We start from the raw sequence: 13839 nt of genomic DNA, 5'->3' as shown, positions 1-13839 counted from the left end.
TCTCTCTCTCTCTCTCTCTATCTCTCTCACTCTCTCAACATGTCTCAAGATTTGGAAGTGAGAAAAGGGCCATGGACCATGGAAGAAGACATGATCCTGATCAACTATATAGCCAACCACATGGATGGTGTTTTGAACTCTTTGGCCAAAGCTACCAATAAGGACACAGACACATGCGCATGCACATATATATTGCATCTTTCATTTCTTCTCCTTTTATTTTTTGTTCTTCTTCATTTCATGTTCAAACCCTAACTTTATGACTTTTCGTGCTTTCACAAGTCTTAAATGTATTGGAAAAAGTTGTTGATCATGTACTTGCTGTCTCAACCATGCTCTCTATGTTTTTATCTTTTCCATAGGCTTTCTCTTTCCAAATATTTGAAACTTCTTCAAAAGTCAATCCTTTTGTCTCTGGCATATAGAAAATCACAAAAATTATCGCAACACAAGCAATAGCCAAAAGAATCATAAAACTCTCACCAAGCCCAATAGCATCCACAAAAGAAAGGAAGCTAATAGACATGATGACACTACCAACCCAATTAATTGTTGCAGACATGCCACCACATATTCCTCTAAACTCTTCAGGATATATCTCTGTGTTCAGAGCCCAAGGAACAGGACCCATTCCAGGTGCAAAGAATATAATATACAAAGCCAAACCCGCAACAGCAAGCCATCCATAAACTAAACTCGGGTTGCCATGTCCTCTAACATAACATGAAGCAGATAGTAGGATTAATGATCCAACCACACCTATTAAGCTACTAAGTGTAAGCTTCTTTCGCCCTACAATGTCAATAAGGTAAATGCCAATAATTGTGCCACCGGCATTAATTGCAGAAACAATGAGGGATAAGAACAAAGCCGATTCGTTTGATTTGAAGCCAGCCAATTGAATGATTGTTGGGCTATAGTACATTATAACACTAATACCGGTAAGTTGTTGGAATGCTTGAAGTCCAGCGCCACATATGAATGCAACTCTGATTTCTTTCAACTTAAATACATCACTGTATTTAACTTTGACCTTATCCTTTTGTTCTTGCTCCATGTGAGCTTCAAGAATATCTATTTCGTCCTCCAACCGAGGAGATGGGTATATCTTAGAAAGAACATTGGTGGCCTCCTCCTTCCTATTCTGCAAGTTAAAAGTAACTAAACTTTTAATTATTGTACCAAAAAAATCAATATAAGGATTTATTTTACCCAAATTTTATAGGTGACTACTGACATAAAATTGTCTTCATATGAAAATAATAGTTGATAATCATTAGATGATAATTTAGTTAAAAAAAAGTACAGGAAACTAATTTTTAGTTAGCTAACATTAGTCAACTTTAGATCTTATATTTATAATTTAAGTTTTAGGATCTAGAATTTAAGATAAACAAAATAACAAAATTGGCTGATGTTAGTTTAAAAAAAAATTTGGTTTCCAACATTACTCTTTAGTTCAACATGTCAAATTATCTAATAGTTATTACCTATAATTTTTGCATAAAGAGAACTTCACATGAATGATCATTGATCTTATATCATCATTTACCTTCAAATATAGCCATCTGGGGGACTCAGGAAGAAAGACCATAAGAACCAACTGAATAACAGCTGGTGTACCTGCAATTCCAAGCATCCAACGCCATGTTCCAGGAACCTGCACACATAATTTTGCTCTTAGAAAATCAAGATGGATGAAGACAAAATTATTACTATTGGTATTGTTAGCTAAAGAGTTGGGTATGCTTACTCTAGTCAAACCATAATTGATGACAAAGGAAAGAAATTGGCCAGTTGTGATCATAAGACAATTGACACTAACTAATCCACCTCTTATTTCAGACGGTGATACTTCTGCGATATACATAGGAGCAGTAACAGAGGCGAAACCTACACCTAGGCCAACAAAAAACCGGCCAACTATGATAAGTGTGGGATTTGGTGCGACGGCGATCAAGAGTGATCCTACTGCGAAACAAATATCTGCCACAATAGTGGCAGCCTTACGCCCTAAAGAATCATTAATGTAACCACCAATGGCGGCACCGAAAATTGCACCAATTAAGGCCATGGCAACTATTAGTTCCTGCAAACATACAAAATGAGAACATATAATTGCTACAAAATGGCACTCTACTCTAGTCCTACTGCGTCGTAGTCATAGTTACATGAATTCACAATTTATCTTTGTTGTCGAAAGCTATATATATATAATTTTCCCATTAAAAATTTTAAATGTGATGTATTGCGTACCACCTACCAATTCTCCTACCAGAACATATTGCGTTTTATATAACTATGGTCATAATTACAAGCTACCAAATTAAAAGAAAATGAAAAAAAAAAGACACTCTCTCTCTTTTACCTGAAGAAAACTACTGTTCTTTACAACTTCAAAATCATCTTTTATGTACAAGAGAGCGCCAGATATCACACCTACAAATGAAAACAAAATATATGCTATATCATTTCCTTCTTTTTTTTTTAATTAATGAAATGGTAGAAAATACGCATATATGTATAATGTACCAGTATCATAACCAAATAGAAGGCCACCAATACCAGCCGCAAAAGTAACTCCAATAATGTAAAAATTTTGGGAAAATGATATTCTACGCTCTGGATGTTTCTCCAAATAATCAGAGCTTCCTGCTTTAATCGACACGCACATATCAGCCACCATTGTTGCTAGCTTGCTTTTATCAACTAGTTGTAAATTGCATGTTAATGCGTGAGATCTAACATAGTTTTATAGATAATAAAGTTGTTAAATTTAAAAATTTTGTTGGATTTCTTGTTCCCTTAAAAGTCGATGGGCATATATATGATAACAACATTTGTTTTCTTTAATGAAGGATCAGTTTCATGTTGATGTGAACTTGCAACTAGATTACTCTCCCTTCTTTTTATTTCCTTTCCTACTTTCTGTTATTACTCTGTCACAACAAACATGTACTCAAATACCTACATATGTTAACATGATTGCTGTCATTTTGGATCCTTATATTAACTATCTTAATTTAGATTATTTTAGTTCTTATGTATTGATACCATTTAATAATTTTCTATTTTTTTTCTAATCAAATATATTTATAGTATTCATGAGCCTTTCAAGCTATAATCGGTGGTTATGTGAAGTTTATTTGCTTATGTATTGATATGTTAGTTGGATGTCTATAAAAATCTATTTCACAGTGATATTTGTTATATAAATTAAATTCAAATAATTAATACATGTGAATCATAAAAATTATTTGCATATATTTTCTTGCGAAAATCAGAAAAATGTTAAAGATAATAATTTTTATTAATATTAGTTAATACTTAATACTGTTAGCTAACATTTTATTTTTATATTGTTAGGAGTTAATTTTAGTATTTAAAATTTAAAATTTAGTACTTAAACTTTAAAATATTTGCTAATATTAATTAAAAATAATAAATTTTATTGGTTATGAAACATTATTTTTTGTTATACTAAATTGAGTTGTGAGCATATTTTTTTGGTGGCTTTTTATAGTTGGTGAAAATTCTCTTATGTACTGTGATAGACACTTATTACCTTCATATTCAATGGTCAACAAATAGTATCTTCTAGTAAAAGAGATAAATCGTGAATAATCACTTAAATAAAGATTAACTTAACTAACAATAACTCTATTTGTCATCTTTTTATTTGACGGTCAACGAAAATATTATCATTAACCATCAAAATCGTGTCATATTTATTATTTAAAAATATGTCGTTAGTCAATAAATTACGACATATACATATATTAATCATGTTGTGTTCTATATTAATTAGTTTAAATTAACGATAAACATGAGATATTTAATTCTATCCTTCCGAAACTAGAGATATTTTCCTCTCAGAATAAAAAATTTTAAGCCACATGTTATAGTTTATAACCATTCATCAATTTTTTTATCCTTTTTTATTATATTTTTTTCTCTCTTTTCTTAAATATTTGTGATAACTAATTAGAGAAAAAATAACTCTTCTTTCACGGTGTATATAAGAATTAGTTCCCAAATTAGTATTTAATATGCATATGAAAAATTATTAGATTTTACAATTCTAGGAAAGAGATATATTATTTTGACAGAAAATTCTATTTCAAAAATTGTAAAATAATGATTAAAAATTAATAAATATTATCTAAAATAGGGATAAAAATAATAAAATCATAAAATTGAAAAACACGGTTAAATAATACTTTCATTCGAATATACTTTTACTTTAAAAATTTTATGCATTGAAACTTCATTATTATATTAGGATATAATTTATATTTAGATATATTAAATTTTCAATGAACTGAAACTTGTAACACTCTACCACACAGAGCTTTATACCTAGGATGTAAAACAGAGGTGGTGAGGCGCTACATCCTCTAAGATAGGATATAAATATATGTAATAGTCAAAAGAATGTAGTATACTAGGAGTCTTGAAGGATTGGTAAAACAAAATTTGTGAAAATAAAAAGCGCAATGCTCAGGAACGTGGTTACCTGCGTGCAAAGAAACCGACAGTCAACGAACATAATATAACAGAAACTAGGGGTAGAGAGCCAAAAAGATACAAAATAACAAGCTCCTAACTCAGCTTGCGAAACCAAGGCTGGTCGGAGAATATTTACATACATATATACATATCCCAAAGCCCAAAATACATAAATAAAATCCTAGCTCTCCATTAGCCTCTAAGAGGAACAAAATAACAACTCAATCAGAGAGAGTTAAGTATATGTATATATATATATATATATATATATATATATATATATATATATATATATATATATATATATATATCAAAATAAACCCAGGAACTACTCCGCTTCAGAAGTCCAGACGCCTAACGAGGAGCCTCTCGACCTGCATCTGAAAAACACAACACAGTATGGGGTGAGAACCAGAGGTTCTCAGCATGGTAAAGGTGTCACGCACATAATATATAAGGTCTTGGGAATGCCAGAGACAATCCTAGAACACCGACACTCAGATTATAAAACTTAAAGAACTAAACAGAAACCATAAATCAGGGTGGTTCTCTAAGGCTTTCTCAACTAAATCACCTCCTTAAATCTAGCTGGAACTTAAATAGAATCCTCAATCTCTCGGCCTTTCCTCCGTTCATCCATCTTCGGTAATTACAAAGACAGATAAGTAGACAAAGCAAGCACAGGTAGAATACAGATAATACAGATATCAATTATGACAATTAGCATATTATAATCAATTAGGCAATCTCAATTAATGCACAAACAAGCCATACATACAGATGCATATGATGCATGCCTATCCTATAGCCGTTGATATCAACTGTCGGTTACGTAGCCATCCCGACATGTTCTTAAGCTCAAAAATACACTATGGGGAGAATTCCCAAGCTGACATGGGGAAGAGAACACCCCCAAGCTCAATAATATCCATGGGATGAATCCCAAGCTGGCATGGGGAGAAGAGACAACACCCAAGTTGACATGGGGAAAACAATACCCCAAGCTGACATGGGAAAGATAATACCCCAAGCTGAATGTTATCCATGGGATGAATCCCAGGCTGACATGGAGGAAACAACACCCCAAGCTCAATAATAATCACGGAAAAAATCATGGCTGACATGGGGAGGGCAACGCCCTAAGCTCAAATTATTCAATCGTTTCTTACAATTTATCATTTCCAATCTCACAGTGAGTCACGTCTCATCTCATCATTCTTAATTATTCAACATCATAAAGATTCATGTCTCATCTCATCATTATTAATGTCACTTTACTCTCTTAATTACCTCTTATACCATTTTCATCATCTTTATCGATCAAATACCATCTCCTCTAATCACTTATTACCTTTTAAACAAATCTTTCTTCACCTTCAGGTTACCACAATTTCCTAACTTCATTCTATGACTAGGCCTACTAACAATATTTAGACTAAAGAAATGAAAATAGAAATCTAGAGGTTCGAGTTTGAGCTTTAAAACACAAAATTTGTTTTTGATGAAAACAGGGCCACGCGTACGCGTGGGTCACGCGTACACGTTTTGGGCAAGACGCGTACGCATCCCCTGATTACGCGTACGCATGCAACCCAGGCAGTAGCGTTTGTCCGCGAAGGGGTATATGCGTACGCAAAAATTCCATGTCACGCGTACGCATGGGCAATGCGTACGCGTGAACATGCGTTTTTCGAAAAATTTCACTAAGTTTCAAAAGCTGCAGAATTTTAATTTCTAACCTCAAACTTCCAACGCACATAACTTTTTCGTTTTAAATCATTTTTCATCCATTCTTCGAATGGCGTAAACTTCACAGACCCAATTTTTATAAGAAACAAGTTTGAAATCACTTGGAGGTCCGGAAGCCAAGTTATGGGTCGCCGAAGTCCGGCCAAAAACCAAATTTCACAAAAACCTTAAAACCTCATTTTCTTTTTAAAGCTCATTCTAACCCAATCCATCATACCTATAATCATCACTATAACTTACCCTTAATAATATCACAACAATCTTTGCAATCCTACCATTTTTCAACTCAATAACATCTCACTTCAACCTAAAATTTACAAGTTGACAACAAACACCAACATATCAATCTATATATATACATATTGCCATGGTCACAAGTGCTTCAAACATCATTACATCATCATTCATCATTCCAATACTAACAAAATCAAGTGAACACCACACATGCTCACTTCATATCATTATCATTAAACATTCAATACACATAATCATTCCAGCTTACCCTATGGTTCTCTAGCCTAAGTTTTCACACGACATTATATATTATATACAGGAAACCTAAACTATACCTTGGCCAATTTCCACGTTTGTCCAAGGCAACCCACTAAGCCAAACACAGCTCCAAGGCCCAAAATCACCAAAGCATCAACACTAATCCTCTACCAAGCCTTTCAAGGCCCAAAATCAAACTCCAATATATGTATATGTTGAGTTAAGAAATTAAATAAATTAATTAGTGATGACAAACATTATTTTTGGGAAAAATAAATAATTAGTGTTGAGTGTTAATAATTATATGTTGCTAATTATTTATAAAATTGTTGCAGGCCAAAATTAAATCAAGCAGCCCAAATTGGAATGAAAATAAAAACATCAAGGCTAATAGGATGGTTAATCAAGTGGAGCCCAAAAGAAACAAAGAAAGGAACCATCGGGCCAAGCAAATCAAAACCGATCCAAGCCTATGTCCATCAATTCAAGTTGATCCCACCAAGCTTCTCATACAATATTGAAGTCTTCACTCTCTCTCATTGTTTCCAAAGCAACGTTCCTTTCTTCTCTGTCTTAGTCAAATCACTGAACTTAGAAAAAGTAAGAAAGAGAGCTTAGTCCCTAAGCTAGTCATGAAAGAAGAAGGAAAGAGAAGGTTAAGCAAAGAAGGGTGAGGTCTAATCAACCATATCAAGAAAATATCAGAAAGTTCAAGGTAATACGTTTTCTCTTGCATGCAACACAATTTCTTCTCTTCATCTTCAATTCTCTGTATCTTCATTTTAAGCTATATGGAAAAGAGGATTTCTGTTCCTCTCTACTGTAAATCCACGGTCTCAAACATGTCTTGGGGACCAAGTTAGTTTTCAAGGGCTCAGATTAAGTCGACCATTGGAAGACTCTTGTGGTTGTTGCTTTATGGCTTTCAGTCAAGATGGAGAAGTCAGAAGCAAAGTTTTTACTCTAAGGTTTAATGAGAAAAAGTGAATCTGTGGGTTGGTGAAGCTCAAGGCTCAAGGTGTTGACCTTGGAAGAAGAACCCAGCAACATGTAAGGAGATAAAAGAAGACTTTCTGCTCATTCAGAAGCAAGGAGAGAAAACCAGAGTTTGAGAGTTGTGTTCTGAAAAAGAAGTTCCTCTACTTGGATAATGCTTTCTTTCAAAGAAGCATTCGGCCAATACTGAAGAACTCAAGCTGAGGTTTGTAAATCTAGTTTTGCACATAGCGAAGAGGCTGTTGATGAAATCAATCTCCTTCATGTTTTACAGATTGTAATGTACTTTTCTATGTTTATCTTTTTGTAATTTCTTGTGAGAAAAGGCATATTGAGAGAGCTCAAGTAAAAGCCATGAGTGAAAAAAGGCTGAGTGAAACACTTGAGAGAAGAGCCTAGAGTTTATTTCAGATTTCTTTAGGTATGTCTATGTCTTGTATCTTGTACCTGTGAGGTATCCCTTTTTGGGTTAGCACTAAGAGTGAATAGTTAGGTATTAGCATAGCCAATGTCAAGTTAGGTTAGAACTTCAGTGTGAAAGGATTGGGTCAATCATGTGAAATTGGTGTATGTAATACTGTTAAATATAGTGAAAATTCTTCCATTGTTGTGGAGGAGACTGGACGTAGGTTGCATAGCATAAGGCAACCGAACCAGGATACATGCTGGTGTTAGTAATGAGCGGATAATTTATACGCTTTTTGGCATTGTTTTTAGGTAGTTTTTAGTAGGATCTAGCTACTTTTTAGTATATTTTTATTAGTTTTCAAGCAAAATTCATATTTCTGGACTTTACTATGAGTTTGTGTGTTTTTCTGTGATTTCAGGTATTTTCTGGCTGAAATTGAGGGACCTGAGCAAAAATTTGATTCAGAGGCTGAAAAAGGACTGCAGATGCTGTTGGATTCTGACCTCCCTGTACTCAAAATGGATTTTCTGGAGCTACAGAAACCCAATTGGCACGCTCTTAATTTCGTTGGAAAGTAGACATCCTGGGTTTTCTAGCAATATATAATAGTCCATACTTTGCCCGAGTTTTGATAACGCAAACTGGCGTTTGAATGACCATTCTACCCTATTATGGTGTTAAACGCCAGAACTGGCATAAAAGCTGGAGTTAAACGCCCAAACTGGCACCAAAGCTGGCGTTTAACTCCAAGAAGAGTCTCTACACGTGAAAGCTTCAATGCTCAGCCCAAACATACACCAAGTGGGCCCCGGAAGTGAATTTTTGCACTATCTGCACTTAGTTACTTATTTTCTGTAACCCTAGCTACTAGTTTAGTATAAAAACTACTTTTAGTGATTTATTTTATATCCTTGATCAGTTTTAGGATATCATAGATCATACTGTACACATTTGGAGGCTGGCCTCACGGCCATGCCTGAACCTTCATCACTTATGTATTTTCAACGATGGAGTTTCTACACCTCATAGATTAAGGTGTGGAGCTCTGCTGTTCCTCATGAATTAATGCAAAGTACTATTGTTTTTCTATTCAATTCATGATTATTCTTATTCTAAGATATTCATTCTCACCCAAGAACATGATGAATGTGATGATTATGTGACACTCATCACCATTCTTACCTATGAACGCGTGTCTGACAACCACTTCCGTTCTACATGAAAACAAGCTTGAATGCATATCTTTTAGCCTCCATTCCAAAAAATCGGAGTCTTCGTGGTATAAGCTAGAATCAATTGGCAACATTCTTAAGATCCGAAAAGTCTAAACCTTGTCTGTGGTATTCCGAGTAGGATTTGGGATGGGATAACTATGACGAGCTTCAAACTCGCGAGTGTTGGGCGTAGTGACAGACGCAAAAAAGATCAATGGATCCTATTCCAACATGAGTGAGAACCGACAGATGATTAGCCGTGCGGTGACAGCGCATTTGGACCATTTTCACTGAGAGGACGGACGGTAGCCATTGACAATGGTGATCCCCCAACATACAGCTTGCCATGGAAAGGAGTATGAATGATTGAATGAAGGCAGTAGGAAAGCAGAGATTCAGAAGAAGCAAAGCATCTCCATACGCTTATCTGAAATTCTCACTTTACATAAGTATCTCTATCTTATCTTATATTTTATTTATATTTTAATTATCAAAACCTCATAACCATTTGAATCTGCCTGACTGAGATTTACAAGATGACCATAGCATGCTTCAAGCCGACAATCTCCGTGGGATCGACCCTTACTCACGTAAGGTTTATTACTTGGACGACCTAGTGCACTTGCTGGTTAGTTGTGCAGAGTTGTGAATAAGAATTGAGATTATGAACGTGCGTACCAAGTTTTTGGCGTCGTTGAGATCACAATTTCGTGCACCAAGTTTTTGGCACCGTTGCCGGGGATTGTTCGAGTTTGGATAACTGACGGTTCATCTTGTTGCTCAGATTAGGTAATTTTATTTTAATTTTAAGCTTTTTGTTTTTTATTATTTTTATTTTCAAAAAATTTTCAAAAAAAATATATAAAATAAATAAATTATTCTATGTCTTCAGAATTCTTAATAATGAATTCTAGAGTTTCATGATGATTTGTTGAAGTCTGGCTGGCTATGAAGCCATGTCTAATCTTTTGGACCAAGGTTTCAACTTATCATCACAAGAGCTTGTTGATTTCTATCAATCTTGCTGTTGAATGTAATGATCTGCTAAAGCTTGGCTGGCCATTGGCCATGTCTAGTATTTTGGACCGAAGCTTTCACTGAAAGCTTGGCTGGTGTAAGACCCAGAACTTTTGAAAATTCTTATTATGATCAAGTCTCAAATCATATAGTTATTTATAGCCTTAATTTTAGAGATTATTTTATTAAAGATAATTAAGGCAAGTTGTGATTTATTGAATTTGAGACAAGTTATGATTTATTATCCAATTTTATAATTATTGGATTATTTCCTATATTCAAATTATAAAGTTGGTAGTTGTGAAATAATAAGGATTTTATATGACTTGGATTAAATAAGTAATATTTTAAATATTAGTACTGCTATTTTGGAATATGAAGAAATTAAGTATATTATTTCCAATTAATTGGTTGGGACATTTTATTGAAAATAATTTGTAAAAATTAATGAGCAAATAGTATTTTTCTATATACATTAGTGTTGGATTTAGTTTGGGTTTTAATTACTATATTATTCCCAATTTTATGTGAAATTACTAAAATGCCCTTAACCCTAATTTTCAAAAAGAAAATGAACCCTACCCCTTCCCCCCATTTGCTTCAGCCGAACCCCTCTCCCTCTAAACCTAACAGCCGCAATGCATACACTACTCCCTTCATCACAAAAGAAATCGAAACAGAAGCAGAGAGGAGGAGAGGGAGAAGAGCGTCGCGCCTTACCGCCGCCATCGTGCCTTGCCGCCGTGGCCTAACAGCGTCGCCGCCGACCCGTGAAGCTGCCGCCATGGCCCGTCGTGGCTACTGCAAGCTCGCCGCGTCGCGTCGCCTTGGAGTCCGCCGTTAGGTCCAAGTCGAAGAAAGAGGGAGATGCACGAAGAGAAGCTTGCGGCTAGCCTTGTCGCCGCCTGATGAGCGGATAATTTATACTCTTTTTGGCATTGTTTTTACATAGTTTTCAGTATAATTTAGTTAGTTTTTAATATATTTTTATTAGTTTTTAAATAAAATTCACATTTCTGGACTTTACTATGAGTTTGTGTGTTTTTCTGTGATTTCAGGTAATTTCTGGCTGAAATTGAGGGACCTGAGCAAAAATCTGATTCAGGCTGAAAAAGGACTGCAAATGCTGTTGGATTCTGACCTCTCTGCACTCAAAGTGGATTTTCTGGAGCTACAAAACTCCAAATGGCGCGCTCTCAATTGCATTGGAAAGTAGACATCCAGGTCTTTCCAGCAATATATAATAGTCCATACTTTGTCCGAGTTTAGATGACGTAAACTGGCGTTGAACTCCAGCTCCATGCTGCATTCTGGAGTCAAACGCCAGAAACAGGTTGCAAAGTGGAGTTCAACGCCAGAAACAGGCTACAAACTGGCGTTCAACTCCAATAGAAGCCTCTACACGTGTAAAGCTCAATGCTTAGCCCAAGCACACACCAAGTAGACCCCAGAAGTGGATTTCTGCATCATTTACTCAATTATGCACACCCTAGTAACTAGTTTAGTATAAATAGGACTTTTTACTATTATGTTTATATCTTTGGATTACCTTTTGATCTTTAGATCACGTTTGGGGGCTGGCCTCTCAGCCATGCCTGGACCTTCATTACTTATGTATTTTCAACGGTAGAGTTTCTACACACCATAGATTAAGGTGTGGAGCTCTGCTGTTCCTCAAAGATTAATGCAAAGTACTACTGTTTTTCTATTCAATTCAAGCTTATTCCTATTCTAAGATATCCATTCGCACCCAAGAACATGATGAATGTGATGATTATGTGACGCTCATCATCATTATCACTTATGAACGCGTGCCTGACAAACACTTCCGTTCTACATGCAAACAAGCTAGAATGAATATCTCTTAGATATCTAATACAGAGGACCGAGTCCGAGATATTAGAATCTTCGTGGTATAAGTTAGAACCCATGGATGGCCATTCTTGAGATTCGGAAAGTCTAAACCTTGTCTGTGGTATTCCGAGTAGGATCTGGGAAGGGATGGCTGTGACGAACTTCAAACTCGTGAGTGCTGGGCGTAGTGACAGACGCAAAAGGATCAATGGATCCTATTCTAGTATGATCGAGAACCGACAGATGAATAGCCGTGCTGTGACAGAGCATCTTAGACCATTTTCACTGAGAGAACGGGAAGTAGCCATTGACAACGGTGATGCCCAACATACAGCTTGCCATGGAAAGGAGTAGGAAGGATTGGATGAAGACAGCAGGAAAGCAGAGGTTCAGAGGGACGAAAGCATCTCTATACGCTTATCTGAAATCCTCACCAATGAATTACATAAGTACCACTATCCTATTTTATATTTTATTTATCTTTTACTTATCAATTCATAAAATCAGTTGAATCCGCCTGACTGAGATTTACAAGGTGACCATAGCTTGCTTCAAGCCGACAATCTCCATGGGATCGACCCTTACTCACGTAAGGTTTATTACTTGGACGACCCAGTGCACTTGCTGGTTAGTTGTACGAAGTTGTGAAACAGAATTAAGAACATGAACGTGCGTATTGAGTTTTTAGCGCCGTTACCAAGGAAGGAACAATCACGATTTCGCACACCAAGTTTTTGGCGCCGTTGCCAGGGATTGTTCGAGTTTGGACAACTGACGGTTCATCTTGTTGCTCAGATTAGGTAATTTTATTTTAATTTTAAGTCTTTGTTTTTATTCTTTTTATTTTCGAAAACTTTTCAAAAAAAATATATTTCTTCTTTTTCATTTTTCCCAAAATAATTTTCGAAAAAAACCAAAAAAAAATTTATAAAATCATAAAATCAAAAATAATTTGATGTTTCTTGTTTGAGTCTAGAGTCAAGTTTTAAGTTTGGTGTCAATTGCATCTTTTTAATTTTCTAAAAATTATTTTCGAAAATTTCATGCATTGCATTCTTCATGATCTTCAAGTTGTTCTTGGCCAGTCTTCTTGTTTGATCATCTTATTTTCTTGTTTTGTGTCTTTACTTGTTTTTCATATGCATTTTCAATTTGTTAGTGTCTAAAGTTTACAAATTTCTAAGTTTGGTGTCTTGCATGTTTTCTTTTCTTGAAAATTTTTCAAAAATAAGTCTTGATGTTCATCTTGATCTTCAAAGTGTTCTTGGTGTTCATCTTGACATTCATAGTGTTCTTGCATGCATCACATGTTTTGATCCAAAATTTCATGCATTGAGTCTTTTTATTGTTTTTCTCTTTCATCATTAAAAATTCAAAAATCAAAAAAATATCTTTCCCTTATTTCACTCATAAATTTCGAAAATTTGGATTGACTTTTTCAAAACTTTTTAAAATCCAATTGTTTCTTATGAGTCAAGTCAAATTTTCAATTTGAAAATCTTATCTTTTTCAAAAATCTTTTTCAAAAAAATTCAAATCTTTTTCATTTTTCTTTCATAATTTTCGAAAATTTCAAATTAATTTTCAAAATTTTTTTCT

The 13839-nt window shown here is 34.8% G+C and overlaps 1 protein-coding gene across 1 annotated transcript; it reads right to left on the bottom strand.

Annotated features, from left to right (window-relative positions):
* Positions 1-310: 310 nt before the first annotated feature.
* On the bottom strand, positions 311-12551 carry LOC148561306 (inositol transporter 1-like). Its single transcript, XM_088490732.1, has 6 exons — positions 12536-12551; positions 2533-2655; positions 2369-2439; positions 1754-2089; positions 1553-1660; positions 311-1144 (listed from the first exon to the last, which is right to left on the bottom strand). The coding sequence occupies exons 1-6, from the start codon at positions 12546-12548 to the stop codon at positions 311-313; spliced, it is 1485 nt and encodes a 494-aa protein (XP_088346858.1). The 5' UTR covers positions 12549-12551.
* Positions 12552-13839: the final 1288 nt, after the last annotated feature.

This window comes from Arachis ipaensis, chromosome B6 (genome assembly GCF_059453495.1).
Source record: "Arachis ipaensis isolate K30076 ecotype BB chromosome B6, ASM5945349v1, whole genome shotgun sequence".
Lineage (NCBI taxonomy): Eukaryota > Viridiplantae > Streptophyta > Magnoliopsida > Fabales > Fabaceae > Arachis > Arachis ipaensis.
This window is presented reverse-complemented; position numbering and strand designations above follow the sequence as displayed.